The sequence below is a fragment of the Phragmites australis genome, chromosome 6 (genome assembly GCF_958298935.1).
Source record: "Phragmites australis chromosome 6, lpPhrAust1.1, whole genome shotgun sequence".
Lineage (NCBI taxonomy): Eukaryota > Viridiplantae > Streptophyta > Magnoliopsida > Poales > Poaceae > Phragmites > Phragmites australis.
This window is the reverse complement of record NC_084926.1, coordinates 794836-812701: the sequence shown is the minus strand read 5'-3', so window position 1 is coordinate 812701 and position 17866 is coordinate 794836. Positions and strand designations below refer to the sequence as shown.

Below are 17866 nucleotides of genomic sequence, written 5' to 3'. Positions count from 1 at the left end.
AAGAAGTACAGGACCGAATTCAGCTGCTTCTAGAGTTGCAGGCAGTGGAGTTTTCTCAAGATCGAGACCAAATCAGATGGAAACAAGCAAGCTTGATGATCTGGTCCGAGGGCTGAAAATCCGTGTTCTTGGTCTTGCAAGATAAGTTTCCGTTGCCTCTTTCTTCTTACTTGCAGCAATCAGCAACAATTTCTGGCAGAGAAAATGAATGAAATCTGAAAATGGCAGAGAAGCTTGCACTTCCTTTCCGGCCTCACCTGCTGACCTGCAGCGAAACTAATCGAGTAAAGAAAACGAAAACAACTCGACGGCTGCTTGTAGGTGCGGCAGGTCAAAACGAAACGAGCCAAGAAAAATTCACACGTTGGCAATGGCCGCCACCCCCGCCTACGCAGGCGGCGGCGGCGCCCTCCCGAGCTCCGATTCGTCCAACCCGCCCACCCCCATCTCGTCTTGCCTTCCTCACTGAATTCACGATCTCGCTGCCCCGGGGACCTCGACGCGCGCCTCCGCCGGCAGCCACCGCCGAGGAGAGGGTAGCGGAGGAGAAGGGACCGGCGTGGGTGGAGCTGGAGCCCATCAGCAGCGAGCAGCGGCTGGATCGGGCCCTCGAGGAGGCGCAGCAGCTCGACCTCCCCATCGTGCTGCTCTGGTAACTCCGCTTTCCTGGAGTCATCGTTATCGGTGTGCCAATCGAGCTTCCTGGATGAAATGATCATTGCAGGACTAGCAAGTTCAGTTTCTTGGATTTTTGTTGGAGTACAAATTTAGCGTCTTGATTGAAATGGATATATGGTCGGGGTCTTGGTAGCCCGGTTCATTGTCTTCCATCTGGTTGGATGAATGATCGTCATCATCCTATTGCGTGAATAATAAACAATGTTTTAAGAGCTCATGTTTGTGTGCATAAGTGTTGCTTTTTGTGAATTTACCATTTTCTGTTTTCCTGAATTTTAGTACCGTTTGTTTGTTTCTCTGTTGGAGTTAGAACTGCGCTTGATACCTGACCTAAGAACTGAAATGTTGAACAGGAGGCTGTTTTTTCCTCAGCATGTATCTATTGCAGCCTATGGCTAGGTCATGTTTTCTTGCTTCTGCTGAACTGTTCAATGACCAGCAGGTTGCTTGCCTGCAGTCTCTTTAGGAATCCTTTTCTTTACGGTATGGACTAAATAGCAGTGTCAATGTTTAATTTGTTGCCTATCTAACTCATTATTGGAAGACAGTACTTCCACAATACTTATATGCAAAAAGGTGTCCAAGTTATCATTTCTCGCATCAGTTTCAACTGCACTTTCTTTGTACAATAAAAGCTACATCATGTGATAAATATATTACCAGTGTCAAATTGTCTTTCAAGTAGTTAATTTTGTTGCAGCTGTCAAGATTTTTCCCATAGCATCTTTCAGCTCATACCAGAGTTCAAACTAGCATTTGTGTCATGTAGGATGGCAAGTTGGTGCAGAAAATGCATATATCTGACGCCTAAGCTTGAGAAGTTGGCAGCGGAATACCATCCAGGGTTAGAATTTTCCTCCAGTTAAACGAAGTACCACACCACTTGAGTTATTGACAAAATGATGATCTCCGTCAGAACTTAGTATGCAGAATTCGATTCTACTCTGTTGATGTCAATGCTGTTCCACAAAAGCTTGTGAACTGTGCAGGAGTAACAGGAAGTCTTTCCATGCACTGGATTGGTTCCTCAGTGTTCTGTCTCTCACCGATGATAGGAGCCTTCTTTATGCCCAAATATGCTTCTTATTGTAAAAATCAGAGGTATTTCTAGACCCCCCCCCCCCCACCTCCTCTTCCTCTTCCCCTTCCCCTTCCCCTTCCGAGAAGCCTCTAGAATTCCTTTCTTGTGCTTCTTTCCCTGTTTTGGTGGAGACATGTCCTCTAGAGGCCCTGGATTCTTTATTGTTAGCTGCCGGCTTTCTGCAACTTGCATCTAAGTTTTTGCTAGCCTTATCCTTCAGCTTTTTTAACAGAGTACCATATCAAATATAATCCCATGATGCATTTGGCCTCATTGTTAGCTTGTCCTCAGCAATTACATATATATACAGATGACAAATTGGATCCTTAATATATTTAATAAAAAATGTAAATACTAATGCCTTCTTTTGTCTAACTTGTGTGATCTATAACACGGAGCTCGAGCAGAAGATGCCTTCTATACAGGTACAATTAGGTTTGTTTCCTTCTTCAGTGTTTCCATCTTGCTATTGTCTATCCTGAGGACGGTTGTTTGTCCTATGCAGCTGTGGAGTGACTCCCAAAAACAGGCTGAGGTGATCGGCGGGCACAAATCTTGGCTGGTAATTGATGATGTCCGGAGGATGATTGAGAGGGAGGAATGATCCAGCGTGTCTTTTAGCGCAACAATAGTGTGCAAAGGGAGATAATTCGGTATTAACACTTGCTCTTAGATTGAGCCATATTTCAGTCCTTGTATCAACATGTTAGCATCCACGGTCAGAGGCGTCATCTTGCATAAACACTCGGGGCAGTACTTCTTGGAGCCTCTGGTGGAACTAGAAGAATAGTGGAATTCAGCTACCGGTGCCTGCATTCCTGTGATGTCCTTGATGTATCCATGTGTATTATCTGGAATTGGTTCTGTCAACAATAATTCAATATGGAAAGACTGGCCTTGATATTAGCCACTGTATAATATGTCGAGTCCATGACTTTTCAGAATACATGTTGAAGTGGTGTGTGGTTCCAGTTCCATTATGTCTTCCCTAAACTACTCAATTGTGATAGGCTTCAATACAAAGGTCGTACTTGGAATATTAGGCTTTCCAAAAATATGCTAGTTTTTGTTTCCAATAACATATAACTATGTTTGTTCTTGAATCAAAAGACAGTGTGTGTTGAGCTTATTTAGTTGAGAAGTGGCAGCAGGTTCCCTTGTTTGCTTAATTTGCTCCCTGCACACTTTAATATTGGATTATACTTTTTCTCAACCACAAACAGTATCCAATGCCTTTCTTGTGCCATGTTTTCTTAACACGATCGCAACCTCAGCACTTTCTTGTGTCTAGCAATTTTTAAAACGCAGTAGGCAGCCACTTCGTCTCTTTATTTTCAAACACATCTATCTCTACACCCTGCCAGCCTACCTTTCAGATATATGGTCGTTTGACTTGCTTGTCAAATCAAATAGCTCGTGAAATCGAACACTGTCTTTTCGCCGCGGCCCCACCGCGCAGATACACAGATGAATGTGGTGCCCACTTGTCAGTCACAGCCCAGCGGGGAAAAAAGAACACCACACATATTTCCACCCCATCGTTCTAAAACAAGCAACACATGAGCATGAAATATAAATTATGTTTTCCTCTAAAAAGAAGATTTATTTTTTCAAACAAACTGGAGATCCGGTCTGGTTTGTTAGGATCGAGTTCAGCTCAAATACATATGTCGTCGAATTCAAATACTGCTATGTTTTTTTGCCATATGTTTGTTAGGATTGAGTTCAGCTCAAATACATATGTTTGTTAGGATTGAGTATTTTTTGGAGGACGTACTGCTATGTTGTATCTCAACTGCATTCATGACAATCTTGCTCTGGACTGCTGTGTATAATACATGGCTCTGGATTCGCGCAGGCTTCGATCGGACGGTGGAAGCGGATTCCCGAGGCGGCCTATTGCTCGCTCTCCATGGGTGGAAGAAACGGCTAGGCCAGATCAGAGTTCAACTCATCGACGATTATCGGTTGAAAACTGTGGTAACCAAGCTTATTGTGCCGCATCGATAATAAAAACAAATAGGTTTTTAAATTTTAATTCAAAAAATCAAAAATAAAGAGTAAAAAAATAAAAAAAATCATAAAAACTAGAGACAATTCTAAGACCTTATGTGAAAAAAATATTTCAAAAATAATGTTGTTTGCATCATATTATACAGAGAGAAAGTTTAAAGAAAAAGAAAAAAGTTGAAGCTTACAGCTCATTTATTAATTTATGTTAAAAAAAGTTTAACATGTAAACACATTTTTTTCTTGTAGGGAGTATCTTACGATGATCTTTAAAATTGGGTTCACTTCATTTAGAGTTTTATTAATTTTTTCATTATTTTTACAAAGTTCACAAGCATAAAGCGAATATGTTAAGAAACAGAATTGTAATTAACTTTTTTATGTCTATCATTATTTTTTTACATAAAACATAGTATAAGTAAACAAATAAAAATGGTTTCACTAATTTTGGAGGTGTGATGGGTTATTTATAAATTAATCTAGTTGCAACACATTTACGTATTCCTGCATGTAACAATAACTATTTCACAAGTTGATGTATTTTTAAAAGATATAGGATCATGTAATAAGACTAATAAAATTTGTTTCATGATTTTTGGATTAGCAAAGAGTAAACTATGCATTTAACTAGGTTTAGCAAATACATTTCCTCACATAAAATATTTATTTTTTATGAGTATAAATACTTTTATCATGCAGATAACGTTACAAGAAATTTTTCACTTGATTTAAAACTCAGCTGAATTAGTTATTGATTTTACAAGATTAAACTATGTTTTGATTTTTATTAATCTTTACTAAAATTTGAGAAAATCGTTCGATATATCGTTAAAACCGAATGGTTAACGATAAATTTGAACGGTTATCAATAATTTGAAAAATACGAAAAAACTAATTGATAAATCGCTAAATACGGTCAGTAACCATAGTAAACCGACCTGTCACCGTTCGGTTGAGTTGTTTCAAATTCTTACCAAATTTTAAATTTGATCAAGTAAATTTTGAATGAATTTTTAATCAGTTATGAGAATAACTGTGATTTTACGGTAACCGCTGATGAGTGATTTTCAGGTCTAAATGGATTTGCGAACCTTGGGCCAGACGTCGCTTTCTGTTTCCTCCTCTGCTCCTCTCCTTTCCCATTCGTCCTTCCCTGCCTCTTCTCTCTCTGGGCGCAGCAGCCGCTTCCACAAATTCCCCAGCTCCCAAACCCTAAATAAATCCCATCGTCGGAGCAATCCGCACCAGAATCCACTTGCTAATCCAATTTTCTTCTTGTTTCCTTGAGCCGCTTGCGGTCCTGTCGATGGGAAGGTGGCCGGCGCTTTCGGCTCCGTAGCGGATCGAAGGCGCTCGTAGGGTGGGCTCGGCTCGACAGGGTGGCTGTTTGATGCTGTAGTCGTTCTAAAGTTGAGATTTTGATCGGTTTCGCTTAGTTTCTCGATCGATTTCCCGGGTAAGAGATGGGATGCTGTGCGATGTTTTTATCTTTTTTGTTTATCTCTTTTAGTCAGGCTAGGGAATTTTTTATTGTTTCATCCCGTGGATTAGGATATATTCTCCCAAGTATTAATCGTGGATTCGTCGGAAAGTTTTGGTTTTCAGCGACTTATAGTGCTTGTTTCTTCCTTCTGGGGTAACTTGATGCTGCAGCTCGCTGCTTCCCTTAAAGGTGGGACTCTTCCCGGGGTTTTTTATAGAATTAACGGCAAAACATAGAATTGAATCATTTTTTTTTTGTTCTTTAAGCCGTTTTTCATTAAGACGCAACTGATCGTTCTTTCAATCGAATTCTTGTAAAACTTCAGATTACTACTCAACTGTTTTGAAGCTTGGGCGCAACAATATTGATCAGTATCTGCTTGCTGATTTAAGCTTTGCGTGGAAGGAAGCCAAGAAGGAAGGAGATTGATACGAAGGCAGACGCCGCGGCAATGGCTCCGGCTCCAGCGGCAGCAGCTGGCCCCACCTTTGAGGACCTTGAGCGTGACCTGCAGGCGGTTTTGATGGACCAGAACCACGCCTCTTCTGCTGATGAGCTCAGCATGTTCCGCAGTGGCAGCGCTCCCCCCACTGTCGAGGGCTCTCGCACTGCTATTGGTGCGCTCTTCTCTGGTCCGCCACCTCATGCCAACAGCCTTGGTGGTGGTGGCAGTAGCGGCACTGGTGTTGACATGCTCACTGAGGAGGAGATACGGTCGCACCCAGCTTATCTGTCATACTACTATTCTAACGAGCACCTCAACCCAAGGCTTCCACCACCAATGATGTCAAAGGAGGACTGGCGTGCAGCGCAGCGTTTCCAAGCTGTGTCTGGAGGTACAGGGTATAGAAGGAGGAGGCCCTCAGAGGTTGGGAGTGGAAACTCGCTGTTCTTGGTGCAGCCAGGGGTACGCGATAGTGATAGAGAGAAGGTGCTGCTGAATGATAGAATGGGGAGAGGTGAGAGGAATGGGCTTACACGACAACAGTCATCGGAGTGGCTTGGGAGGGGCACTGATGGGCTCCTTGGGTTGTCAGATGTCAATGGCCTTGGGTCTGGAAGCAAGACCTTTGCTGATGCATTGCAGGTTTGGATGATCTTTCATCATTGGTTTTGACTTTCTTTTGTTACTGTATTTACATCTTCAGTAGAAGCAAACACTCTAGATGAATGGAATTAAATTAACATGTGATGTTCACTGACTATGTAGCTATAGGTATTTCTCTATTGATTTGTTTGGGGTGGTATGCATATATGAAATTGACAGGTTATTCAGATTGCCTGCAAATCATACTTCTAGTAACATTAAAAAGTCCACCAGAGTTACGTTGGCCGCTGAACTTGATGGATGGAAGGTTGATTGTATTTTTTTTTGCTTGATATTGTCATGTGAAACTTCTTGCACAGATACTGAATGTCTGCTACTACAATGCATCTCCACTATATCTATTACAGCGTCTGGCATTGTGTTTCCTTGTTTTTTCTCATCTGGAATGGTTTTAATGTCAGGAAAATATTAGCCGTCCTGCTGCTACAGCCGGTCATCTTTCACGTTCCAATAGCCGCAATGCTCTCGAGAGCCCAAATCCAATCAGGTCCTCTGATTCATCCAAAGCACAACTGCAGAACAGATCAGAATCCATGAATGGCCTGCGATCTGGATCCACTTCACCCAGTCTTGTCAGGGTCCAAAGTCTAGGTTCTTCAATGTCTCATACCTTTTCTTCTGCACTAGGCTCCTCTACCTCAAGAAGCACCACCCCTGACCCTCAGCTGATTCGGAGGACTCCAAGCCCTTGCCTTCCTCCAGTTGGAGTTCGGATGGGAAATTCTGATAAAAAGGTTGAAGCTACAACTGTTTTTTCACTTAATCATGATGGTGTTGACATTGCGGCTACTCTCTCTAACTTAAGCCTATCTGGAAACAAGATGTCAAATGTGGAAACTGAAGTGCATAATCATGTTTACCAGAACTTTGGTGATCAGACAGATGTGCTGTTTAATGTACCGAAGGAACATAGGCAATTTTCACAGCAAAACTTAACTCAAAAGGCTGATGAAGACTCACTTAATGCCCCCGAATATGCAGTTTTTCCAAATGGGGGAAGTAACTTCAATAGTTCACATATTAGTAAGCTGGCATCTCATAGCAATAGCAAGTTCCCTATGCAATCACCACACGGTAATGCCCATAAGAAAGGATCTTTGGTAAACTCAATTGGTTCAGCTTCCCACTACCAGAACCTGAATGTTGATAGCCCTAGCATTGATATATCTGGACGTCATGTGAAGACTCATGCAGGCGGTTTTGCTTCATCCATGCTGAACAATCAACTGAATTCTGGTACCCTGAACCCCTGTCCCCATTTCACTTCCTCTCCCTTCTCTCTCTCTCTCTCACACACACACGCACACACACACACACACAATCATTCACTGACCTTTTGAACTTTATTTTCATGTCCAGATGGTGGATATGTCAACCTTCTTTTGAACCAAGGGGGATCCAATTTTCAGGGTCAAGCAACCGAGAGAATGTATGCACAATACTTGCAGGCAAACCCTGATTCCCCCCTTGGTGCAACTGCAAGCATGAGTCCTTTCCAAGGGAGGAGTTTTACTGGTTCAGGACACCTGGACAATCCTGGATACCAAAAAGCTTATCCTGGGTCATTATTTGCCCAGCAAAAGCTACAGTATGGGATGCCATACCTGGGAAAGTCTGGTGCTCTTAGTCCGAACATTTATGGCAATGATCCTGCATTTGGCATGGGAACGACATATCTAACAAATCCACCATCTAGTCCTTTTATCTCATCTCAAGGCCATGTCAAGCAAGGGGATCGACTAACTCGAATCCCATCCATGGTGAGGAGCACTGCTGGAGTTTCCATGGGATCATGGAATTCGGATAGTGGTCTGGTGGATAATGGTTATGGGTCCTCCCTGCTGGAGGAATTCAAAATCAACAAAACCAGATCTTTTGAGCTGTTAGATATTGTAGGTCATGTGGTAGAGTTCAGGTAATATTCCTTGCAATTCCAACAGAATCAAGTTGCTTTATTTTTATAGGAAGCTAATATAGCTCTCTCTCTCTCTCTCTCTCTCTATCGCACACACACACAAACACACACACACACCCCTTGCAGTTTGGATCAGTATGGGAGTCGCTTTATACAGCAGAAACTAGAAACCGCTTCTACTGAAGAGAAGAACATGATTTTTCGAGAGATCCTTCCCCAGGCACGTTCTTTGATGACTGATGTTTTTGGAAATTATGTTATACAGAAGGTAAGCAACCCTCTTTTGCAACAGAATTGAACAAATTTGATTTACTTTTTTTCTAATGTTTTGCAAATTCATGTTAAAATTGAAAACTTTTTAGTTCTTCAATTATGAATTACCTGTGCCTGTCAGTTATTTGAATATGGGACTGAAACACAAAAGAAGCAACTGGCAAACCTGCTTAAGGGTCATGTATTACAGCTGAGTCTTCAAATGTATGGCTGCCGGGTGATTCAGAAGGTTTGTATATTGCTACAAGCTCAATATTAGTTTGAAACCCAGTTATGTAGCTATCAACTATTCATCTCTGGAGGCTTAAGAGCTTACTGTTTTTCTGTAGGCTTTGGAAGTGGTTGATGTTGAACAAACACAAATGGCTTCGGAACTTGATGGATCTATCATGATATGTGTTCGTGATCAAAATGGCAACCATGTAATCCAGAAGTGCATAGAATGCATCCCCCAAGAGAGGATACACTTTATCATTTCCGCTTTTTATGGACATGTGGTGGAACTTTCCATGCATCCCTATGGTTGCCGTGTTATTCAGGTGCTATATCAACCTTCCTCTGATTTTACAATCTTCCTTAAAGATTTTTCTAAACGCACTACCTGTTCTTGGATACCACCAGAGGGTCTTGGAGCACTGTGATGATGAAAGCACACAAAATGTCATGATGGAAGAGATCATGCAGTCTGTGGTTACTTTAACAGAGGACCAGTATGGCAATTATGTAATCCAGGTAACTGTATTCATTTGCTGCTATATTTCTGATGTACCGAGTTAAAACTTTGATTTCACTTGTACTTATTAAAGCTACACCAGTGATGCCCTGTACTTGATCTGTCTTCTGTCGGTCTATCATCTATTGTAGCGCTTTCTCTTGCGACTATAAGCCTTATTATATATCTCATTGGTAGTGGTTTAAGTTTGCACTTGTCTATTAAGACCTACAGAGTGAACCAGAAGTTCGGTTGGTAGAGCCTCCAGTTGAGAGGTCATCCACCCGGGCTCGAACCTGGGTGCTCGCAAGTTGTGTGAGTACTTCCGTAAAAGGTTTGGTACCCCCCTTTCTTAAGACAAAGTTAGAGGGACGTCTTCTTCTCATGGTCGAGTTTTATTAAGACCTACAACACTATTGTTCTGTCCTATACTTTTGGTTCACTGCCATGTGTCACATTATCTGGTTTGGTGTTGAGGTGATGTTCACTTTATCATGCCAATGTATGACATTAGCTTTCAATAGTTTTGTCTTATTTTAAATTTGTCGTATTATGCTGTGATGTGCTGTATTGACTTGCCATTGCCTCCCACTTCATGTTTTTTTCATCTCATTTACACAAAGAGCTTCCTATAATCCCAATTCTTGTTTTGCAGCATGTTTTGCAACATGGGAAACCGGAAGAGCGTTCTGTTATTATTACACAACTTGCTGGACAGATAGTGAAGATGAGCCAGCAGAAATTTGCTTCCAATGTTGTTGAGAAGTGTCTTACTTTTGGTGCTCCTGAGGAACGACAGATTTTAATCAACGAAATGCTAGGCACAACTGATGAGAATGTTCCGTTACAGGTTTGTTTTCAACTATCCTTTGAGCTTGCTAGGTCTTTATTGCAGAACATGTTTAACACCGAATATTTTAGTAATGTTTTTTAACTGTCAATTCGATTTAGCTACTGAATTATGGTGACATATCATTTAGCGGAAGATATTGCTTATTTCAGCGGAAGATATTGCTTATTTCTTTTTGTTTGCGTAACTCAAGTTTGTTGCAGTACCATGGGCTGTTTCTGTAGAGTTGTTTTTGTTAGAGTAACTCAAGTTCGTTGCAGTACCGTCTGGTGTCGGCTGTTGCTGTAGGGTTGAATATCATGCATTCCCACAATTCTAATGTGGACTTGTGTTCTCTAGGCAATGATGAAGGATCAGTTTGCAAACTATGTAGTGCAGAAGGTTCTAGAGACCTGCGATGACCACAACCGTGAATTGATTCTTTCCCGTATCAAGGTCCACTTGAATGCACTGAAAAGATACACCTATGGGAAGCATATTGTTGCACGTGTTGAGAAGCTTATTACTGCAGGAGGTAAATCTCAATGAATAAAATTATTATGATAAGAACCACTCGTTTTTTTTTCATCCGATCTTTCCTGGCCACTGATGTTTTTTGCCTGTTGCTTCTGCCGTTATCATCCTTCAGAACGGCGTATTGGTGCCTCATCGTCTTCCTGAGATCACAATGGTTACTTGACAGAAAAAATACCTGTACAGACAGACAGATAGCGAGGCTAGCTTTACCATTACCACCGGTAGTCATGTTGAGTACAACCGGAGAAGTGAAGGCTTCCAAGGCCTTTGATGTAAATAAAGCAGAGCCTGTGGAAATAAAAGAAGAGATTTTGCTTGTCCTTAAGGAAAGAAAGTTGTATATTTGTATGGTTTCCCCCTCTCCAGGCAGGATAAAGAAGGCAAAATATGGAAGCATATTAGCAGAATGGTTTAGGATAGATGATGAAGCAAGGACACCTGTAGATTCTTTTGCCTTGGGTTTCATCAATGTATAAGTTTCACGGTGATGTTTAATCTCTGTAAATGCTTTAATTTACTGACATTTGCAGAAATCAAATCCATGTTTCTGTTTGTCAAATGCCTCTGTGCAGCTTTCAAATATCAAACTCATTTTGTCATGCTTTTGCTCCTCAATGATTGCATACTGCTTATCAAATTTGTTTAGTTTACCGTTCGCAGCGATGCATGTAATGACATCATCTTCGAGTTATTGAATCCATGGATCTCACTGTAGCGAATCAAATGGCTAGAAAACATCTTTGTGAATACTCTCGGAAAGTGTATCAAAGGTCTTCAACCAAGATTTGGAGGTCATGTTCAAAACTTGAAATGTATTTTTTCTGTGTAATCGGTTTACATCAATGGACATGTTCTTGGATGACACAGATTCTAAGCTACAGGAGGTGAACTTTTTTAACAGCCGGGATGTTTGTTTCCGCAAGGGCACAAGCTTGCCCGGAATATTATTCCCATGGATGCATACATGCTGCCTGGACAAATCATCAGGTCCACTCTTTACAACCAAGGTGAGCTCACTCTGGATAGATACATGCTATCAAGCTACAGCCACCAGTCCACAGTACAGCTCAAAGCACCACAAGAGCTGGTGCCGAAGAAACACTACGCCGGTTAACAGCGCACGGTGTGGCCGGAAGGTGCCGCTGGCTTTCTCCTCACCCAGGCTGGTCGGTGGCATTAAGACGCGCACGGCATTCCCGTGGCGGCTACCTCCTTGGACATTTTAAGGAACAGGTCCAGGTTGTGGTGATAACGGCCCTCCACGGTACCATCTTCAGCTGTTCCAGTTCCAGGGGTGCTCTCCAGGGTTAGTGAGTTCTTGGTGCTGCTCACAGCTTGCTCGTCGTCGGACCAGTCACCGTTCTCCATCACGTCCCGCATGGCTAGGTCGTCGTATTCCTCGTCTGACTTGGTGGAGAGCTCATCGACAGAGCCTGCATCTATCTGCAACCATTCGTTGATACAGAAAATTTAGGATCCTACTTCAAAGTGCTTATTAATACAACAACTCGAATAAAAATCTAGAACCAAAAGTTGCCGAACATCAAAGAAAAACTTTTCACTACCTCGTGAATGTCTCTTTCTTCGTCGGTTAGATCTTCGTCAGTTTCAGCATCATGTGGGTCATCAGCTTCTTCTTCTTCACTACCATACACCGGATACTCCTCCATAAGCTGAAAACGTCAAAGCATTTGGTTGATCATATAAGCATTGCATCGGTAATCTAGTAGACAAAATATGCATATATCATCATTATCATATCATAAGAAGTAAATCTACTGGATTATTGAGCTGATACACGGCAACCCCAACCGGTTGATTATCTTCCATCCGGGGTTCCAACCATAGATGACAAACAACCCAAGTTTTCTAATGCATGGCCATACGAACCCCTCCAGTATTTACAACTCATGTCAATATTTCAAACGCAAAAGAGACTGCTGAAGATAACAAGAACACTGATCCTTGTTCTCTAGGATCAACATGCTACTCAAATCATAATTGTGGTGATCAAGACAATACCTCCTTAGAAGTGGAATCTAACATCTTAGGCGAGCTGCAGCCTGATGAAAAATGTCTACAACCAGTATCCACGCTATCAGTCCTCAGGTCTTCTACATTACCAGTATGACTAGTTCCACCGGTATCACTCATCCAGGCACTGATCCCAAAACAACCGAACTGGAGATTGACTGCCTCTGCCTTCCCAATATGTGAGGGATCTAACATAGGATTTTCCCCGGACTTGTTGTTTGTACTATCATTGAGATTCCCATTGCCACCACTTGTACCTACATGCCAAGCTTTGGTGACTGAACCATCAGTATTAAGGAGGGCCATCAGGTTCCTCGAAGACCCCTTCCTTTGGATCAACTGAAACATGCCCTTAGAACCCAAGGTGTTAGCTGCACGCTGGCTCCTGTATTCCTCATCCACCACAGCAACTGTGTTAGTGTTGGGATCATACAACTGCTCCCCAGCTTCTCGGCGGTGAAGGCAGCTGAAAACCGTGGCGTGTATAGCCACCACACTCTGGTCAACGTTAGTGTTGTTAATCTTGGGCACACGATGCTTGTCAGCACGGTTACAAAGGTATTCCTGGATAGCTCTGATATTCCGGATGTATTTGATATATCTGTTCTTTGCTGGGTCCAGTGTCATGTACTTTGCACGTACAGCGAACCGTTCCATGTGTTTCTCCTCATTTGTAATGTACACCATAAATGGTATTATGGAAGGATGTTTCTTCATTAGCCCCATCTATTTAAGATAACAAAAATAAAAGAGCTTCATCAGTTGTTGGGAGAAATAAGATACAAGTAAATAATGCATAATAATGTAAGAAAAACACTGTAATGAAATATCCGTGTCGTTTATTGACTAATACATACCACAAAATTAAGGCTTAAATGTACTCCTTCAACAATCACAGATTCTTTCTGCTCTTCCCAGGATGTAACTAATCTATCCAGGCTGTCGATCACCATCTCGCTTTGCGCCTTGTACCCTTCTATTGCCATTTGCTTACTGCCAATCAACTCAGTTCGAGGAGGTAATTCTGAGGATCCATGATGAGATTTATCATCTGAAGTGACATCTTTGACTTTGTTGGTATTAGGATGAGAAACAATAGGGAGTTTATTTGCCTTGCACTTTGCCTTTGCCTGAGCAACTGCAACAGGATCTAAATATTCGCCTGCATGATAGGTTGAGGCATAGAGAAGAGGGCTTTGTTTTTCATCTGCAAAGCCCCTCATCATATGTCGTATGGAATCAGTAGAAACTACTGTTGTGATACCCAATCTACTACCCTGGGAGACACAAATAGCTCATATTAGGCATTCAGCAATTGTCAATATCATTCATTTCTTTTGAGTTGTGATAAAATCTTCTGGAAGCAATTAAACAGTCAGTGGAACTACAAGAATTAGGTGCTTCAAAGTTGGTTCTGTATCACGGACACTCGTTAAAAAATGCACGTACTTGTAGCAGACTACTGGATTATTGATATGTTATAGCAATCGCTGGTCCAGAAATGGACGGCCATTTTAGATGATAAACATACCAGCAAAGATGATAGTGTGGACTTGCCGCATCCGCTTGTCCCACACAAGAGTATTGTCACCGATTCCTTTCTCTCCTTAATTCTGATTGAAACAATCGGAGAAAGACACAAAAGAAATGTTACTAATTACTTTCAGGTTGCTTTTGATTGGCTGCAATGAATTGTTGATGATTCAACTGTTCTGCTATGAAGGATAACTTCACTTAAATAAAGCATGTGAAACATGCATTTCTATCTAAGACATGCATGGAAATAGAGATGAGGAAAATCATGTGAATTAAATGGATTGAGAAAGAGACAAGGAAATTATTTTACCTGCAAGCAAGAAGCAAGTCAGCTTTCTGGTTGGGTCCAACATACTTGTACAAAGACAGGGCATCGCATACAACACTTATGAACTCCTCCCTTGAAACAACAACAGTTGTCTGGTTCTTGTATAATTCAAATGGTATGCTGCTGCTACTTCTATCCAAAATTTTTGGATTCAGCAGCTTATAATCTGTACCAACGCCAGGGGTGGGGTTATTTTCTTCTTTGGTTTCCCCATCTGATTTTGATGTAGACAAGAATTCACTCCTCATCACATTGAATACTCTCTTGCTAATCTGATGGTGCCAACAAGGATGAAAAAAAACTTCCTTATCATCACAGCTCTAAAAAGAAACAGCATTTCACACAGTCTACAGAGTAGTAGGTGTCACCAAGAAATTACTTTTGCAGTTAGAAACAAAAGATGTTAACCAGCCATGACCGGATCAGATTAAAGCAAGGCATATCAAGTGGGGACCCGATACCAGCTCTCAAGTCAATTACCAGATACTGACTGGAATGGCAGCCCATCAAACTACAGTCCAAGAGCAACCGGCGACACACCCTCTATACCTGCAGTTTGTGGCTGCATGACACTGGTTGTTCGCCACGGTTAAGGCAAGTGCATGACGAACCCATGTTATGGCATGGTTTGCTCGTTGAACATTTTATTGAACCCTTTCAATTGTGTTATTCAATATTCGTATTTCCTTGTATTCATGTGATTCAACTTCATGATTGTGTTCATGTCAAGTGATCAAGTTTCAAGTTGTTCCTTTACATTACATTCAAGTTCCGATGAAATCGGATGTACAATTTGGTTCTTATATTCAGATTCATGTGAGTAAGTGTTGGCCTCATTTACTCGGTTTTACCGGTAAATGCTAAGGATGTATTCGGGTGTCGTCCTCCAGGTGTGAGGCTACCAACCAGGGCTTGAACCCTGGTTCTCATAAAAAAAGACCCCTCGCTATATGTTCTCTGTGGTCGTAGCGTGATCGCTCAGCGATAGCGTGCGGGTTGTAACTAGCTTTTGGGACCTTTTCTCAACCTTAATGCAATGTCTTCAGGATGTCTCTCCCCTTGGGTCGAGTTGTTTCTGTCCGTTTCAGACGGTAACTACTATTTCAGAGGTTTTGTCACAAGAAGAGAATTTTTCCTTCCGATCTGATTTTCTAACAATTACTGTTGTCTTAGATGTTCTTTTAGTTCTATACTGTACTTGCTGAGTGTTTTTACTCACACTTATATTTTATTTGGTTTTTAGGTACAAACGATCACATCATGCATGGGATGGAGTAGCCCACGTTTATATCACACATGCCCCTATTAATCATGTTTATCTTTCATATTACTTCGTTAGAACCATACTTGCTAGTCAGGTAGTCACTTATATGATTGAAACAAGTTGTATCGGGTCCCGGAGTTGTGCTGGGTCCTAGTGATAGCATGTGATGATTTAATTACTCATAATATATCTGTGGATGTGCCTTCATAATTCTTATGTCCAGCACGTACTTCTTACATTGGAAATTCTGTCAAAATTTCTAATAATTTCCAAACTCAAGAGGCTTTTAGATGAGAGACGGTAGCATCCAGGTTTGTAGAAAATGCGGAGTGTTGCATGCATGACAATATATCTATGATAATGACCCCACAAGCAAAGAATCACTAAAAGACAAATTCTGTTCGGAGTGTTCGCAACAAGAACAAAACTTGAAAGGAAAGGTGGATTTTGGACATCCAAAGAAGTGCAGAATTGGATCCATTTGAAACTTGACAAGGCTCTATCTTTGCTTGCAACGAACGTCCCCAGCCAAAACCTCACGGAAAGGATATGAGAGAGTACTGATCTAATCCAAGGCAACGAACGAACGTAAGGATTTTATTTTGGGCCAAGAGCAACTCTGCGCATCCACCACAAGAGGTGCCACCTTTCCATGTGAAAATCACCAATCATAAACCACCCGCACACCCGCTCAATAATAGACATGCGATTCGATCACTTGAAACAGGAACAAGCGATTCGCGACATACGATTCGATCACTTGAAACAGGAACAAGCGATTCGCGGACAAACCCCGCAGAAAGCAGCAAACTTTTCGTGCAGGGATCTATCGCAAAAGAGAATCGCACAGTTTCATCCAGTCGAGCCGCAAGATTAGCACGCAAAGCGAAGGCAACAACTAGTAAGCACTGCAGAGATTCATTGTTTCGGGTCAAGATGACACACAGGAACAGAGACACGTGAATAAAGAGGAAGAGGATGAGAGACCTTGAAGGCATGGCGGGGCTTGCAGCCCATGAGCTGCAGGGTGCTCTGCAGCACGGGGCGCGTGTACCGGAACGCCCGCCGGCCGCCCCCGTCGGCGACGGCAATGTAGAGCAGCTTCGGCGGCGGCGGCGGCGGAGGCGCCTCCTCCGCCATGTCCCCTACCTGCGACGGAGAGCCCAGCAAGCCGGATCAAGAGACCGAATCAAAGGAGCCAACGGCGGCGGCAATGAGGAAGGGGCAAGGGGGCGAGACCTCGAGGGGGATGGGAGGAGACGGGGGTTTGGAGGCGCATTGCGGCCGCGGGGGCATGGCGAGACGGCGCGGGGGCGGCAGGTGTCACCACGTCAACGCGGCGCGCGCGCATGGCGTGCACATGGCCGCCGCGCGCCTTGTTTGCTTCTCTCCCACCTCCTTCCTTTCCCTGCCACGGCGCTACGCTTGTCTTTCCGCCTCCCTCCCTCCCCCCCCTCTCCAACTCTTTCTCTCTCTATATTTAACCCCCTGCCTTTGGATTTTTTTCCTCCTGTTTTCAAGGGCTTCTTTCTTCACTTCCACTCCGCCTGCCCCTTTCTATTTTCTTCCGTTTTTTATTGTTTTGCTAACCCCTCTCTTTCTCCTTCTCCTTCCATTTGGTGGTTTTTTCATGCTAAATGCTTCTCACCTTGGGACTATATATAAGGAGTTTGGCAGATGCATCAATGCAAGCCATGTGATTTTGGTACTCCATTGGATCCTAAACACATGCCGTTTTGAAAAATATTCGGTTAAACTTTTAAAGCTTTGACTAACACTAGCTTTCAAAATATTTAGTTTGAAAATTTTAAAATTATACATGTAGATTTATCTTAAAAATACTTTCATAATATCATAAATTTTATAAATATATTTAATAAAAAATAATATTTAAAATTATACAATAGATATCGTATCTTAACCAAAATAATATATATTTATAATTGGATGGAGTATAAGTTATTAATGAATACATCTGGTGTGAGATCTAGTCATATAGAATTAATGATTTGTGTATTAGGTTACCATTGGTATGTAGTTGATACACATGGCGCGTGCTAGTAACTTGATTGTGACCG

General features: G+C 42.1%; 3 protein-coding genes across 11 annotated transcripts; 2 read left to right on the top strand and 1 right to left on the bottom strand.

Moving 5' to 3' along the window:
* Nucleotides 1-117: 117 nt before the first annotated feature.
* On the top strand, nucleotides 118-2707 carry LOC133920909 (uncharacterized). Of its 5 annotated transcripts, none has more exons than XM_062365550.1 (5): nucleotides 118-652; nucleotides 1448-1522; nucleotides 1609-1779; nucleotides 2167-2184; nucleotides 2265-2707. In XM_062365550.1, the coding sequence occupies exons 1-5, from the start codon at nucleotides 222-224 to the stop codon at nucleotides 2296-2298; spliced, it is 729 nt and encodes a 242-aa protein (XP_062221534.1). In that variant the 5' UTR covers nucleotides 118-221; the 3' UTR covers nucleotides 2299-2707. The 5 variants fall into 5 exon arrangements, 2 of the variants coding, with proteins under 2 accessions (XP_062221534.1, XP_062221533.1); XM_062365549.1 differs by having other exon boundaries at nucleotides 2158-2184; XR_009910178.1 differs by adding an exon at nucleotides 1032-1161 and having other exon boundaries at nucleotides 516-652; nucleotides 1668-2184.
* A 2157-nt stretch (nucleotides 2708-4864) lies between these two features.
* On the top strand, nucleotides 4865-11225 carry LOC133920907 (pumilio homolog 1-like). 5 transcript variants are annotated; one of them, XM_062365543.1, is made up of 12 exons: nucleotides 4865-5225; nucleotides 5362-5441; nucleotides 5645-6339; nucleotides 6762-7596; nucleotides 7720-8275; nucleotides 8402-8543; nucleotides 8670-8777; nucleotides 8878-9087; nucleotides 9170-9280; nucleotides 9916-10110; nucleotides 10450-10624; nucleotides 10739-11225. In XM_062365543.1, the coding sequence occupies exons 2-12, from the start codon at nucleotides 5414-5416 to the stop codon at nucleotides 10768-10770; spliced, it is 3087 nt and encodes a 1028-aa protein (XP_062221527.1). In that variant the 5' UTR covers nucleotides 4865-5225; nucleotides 5362-5413; the 3' UTR covers nucleotides 10771-11225. The 5 variants fall into 5 exon arrangements, with proteins under 5 accessions (XP_062221527.1, XP_062221526.1, XP_062221529.1 ...); XM_062365542.1 differs by having other exon boundaries at nucleotides 4865-5441; XM_062365545.1 differs by lacking the exon at nucleotides 5362-5441 and having other exon boundaries at nucleotides 4866-5225.
* A 286-nt stretch (nucleotides 11226-11511) lies between these two features.
* LOC133920906 (P-loop NTPase domain-containing protein LPA1-like) lies at nucleotides 11512-17403 on the bottom strand. The gene is given in 9 exon segments (XM_062365541.1): nucleotides 11512-12069; nucleotides 12192-12299; nucleotides 12649-13386; nucleotides 13518-13937; nucleotides 14192-14273; nucleotides 14507-14796; nucleotides 16776-16937; nucleotides 17028-17106; nucleotides 17108-17403. Coding segments are annotated over 9 exon segments (2178 nt in total). The 5' UTR covers nucleotides 17140-17403; the 3' UTR covers nucleotides 11512-11802.
* Nucleotides 17404-17866: the final 463 nt, after the last annotated feature.

Excerpts from the sequence above, each read along its gene's own strand:
- LOC133920909 (XM_062365549.1), top strand. The coding sequence starts at position 222 with ATGGCAGAGAAGCTTGCACTTCCTTTCCGGCCTCACCTGCTGACCTGC. Across the intron at positions 653-1,447 it reads CTCCCCATCGTGCTGCTCTG|GATGGCAAGTTGGTGCAGAA; the intron begins GTAACTCCGCTT and ends TGTGTCATGTAG. Across the intron at positions 1,780-2,157 it reads TCTTATTGTAAAAATCAGAG|CTCGAGCAGAAGATGCCTTC; the intron begins GTATTTCTAGAC and ends TATAACACGGAG.
- LOC133920907 (XM_062365543.1), top strand. The coding sequence starts at position 5,414 with ATGCTGCAGCTCGCTGCTTCCCTTAAAG. Across the intron at positions 8,276-8,401 it reads GGTCATGTGGTAGAGTTCAG|TTTGGATCAGTATGGGAGTC; the intron begins GTAATATTCCTT and ends CACCCCTTGCAG. Across the intron at positions 9,281-9,915 it reads ATGGCAATTATGTAATCCAG|CATGTTTTGCAACATGGGAA; the intron begins GTAACTGTATTC and ends CTTGTTTTGCAG.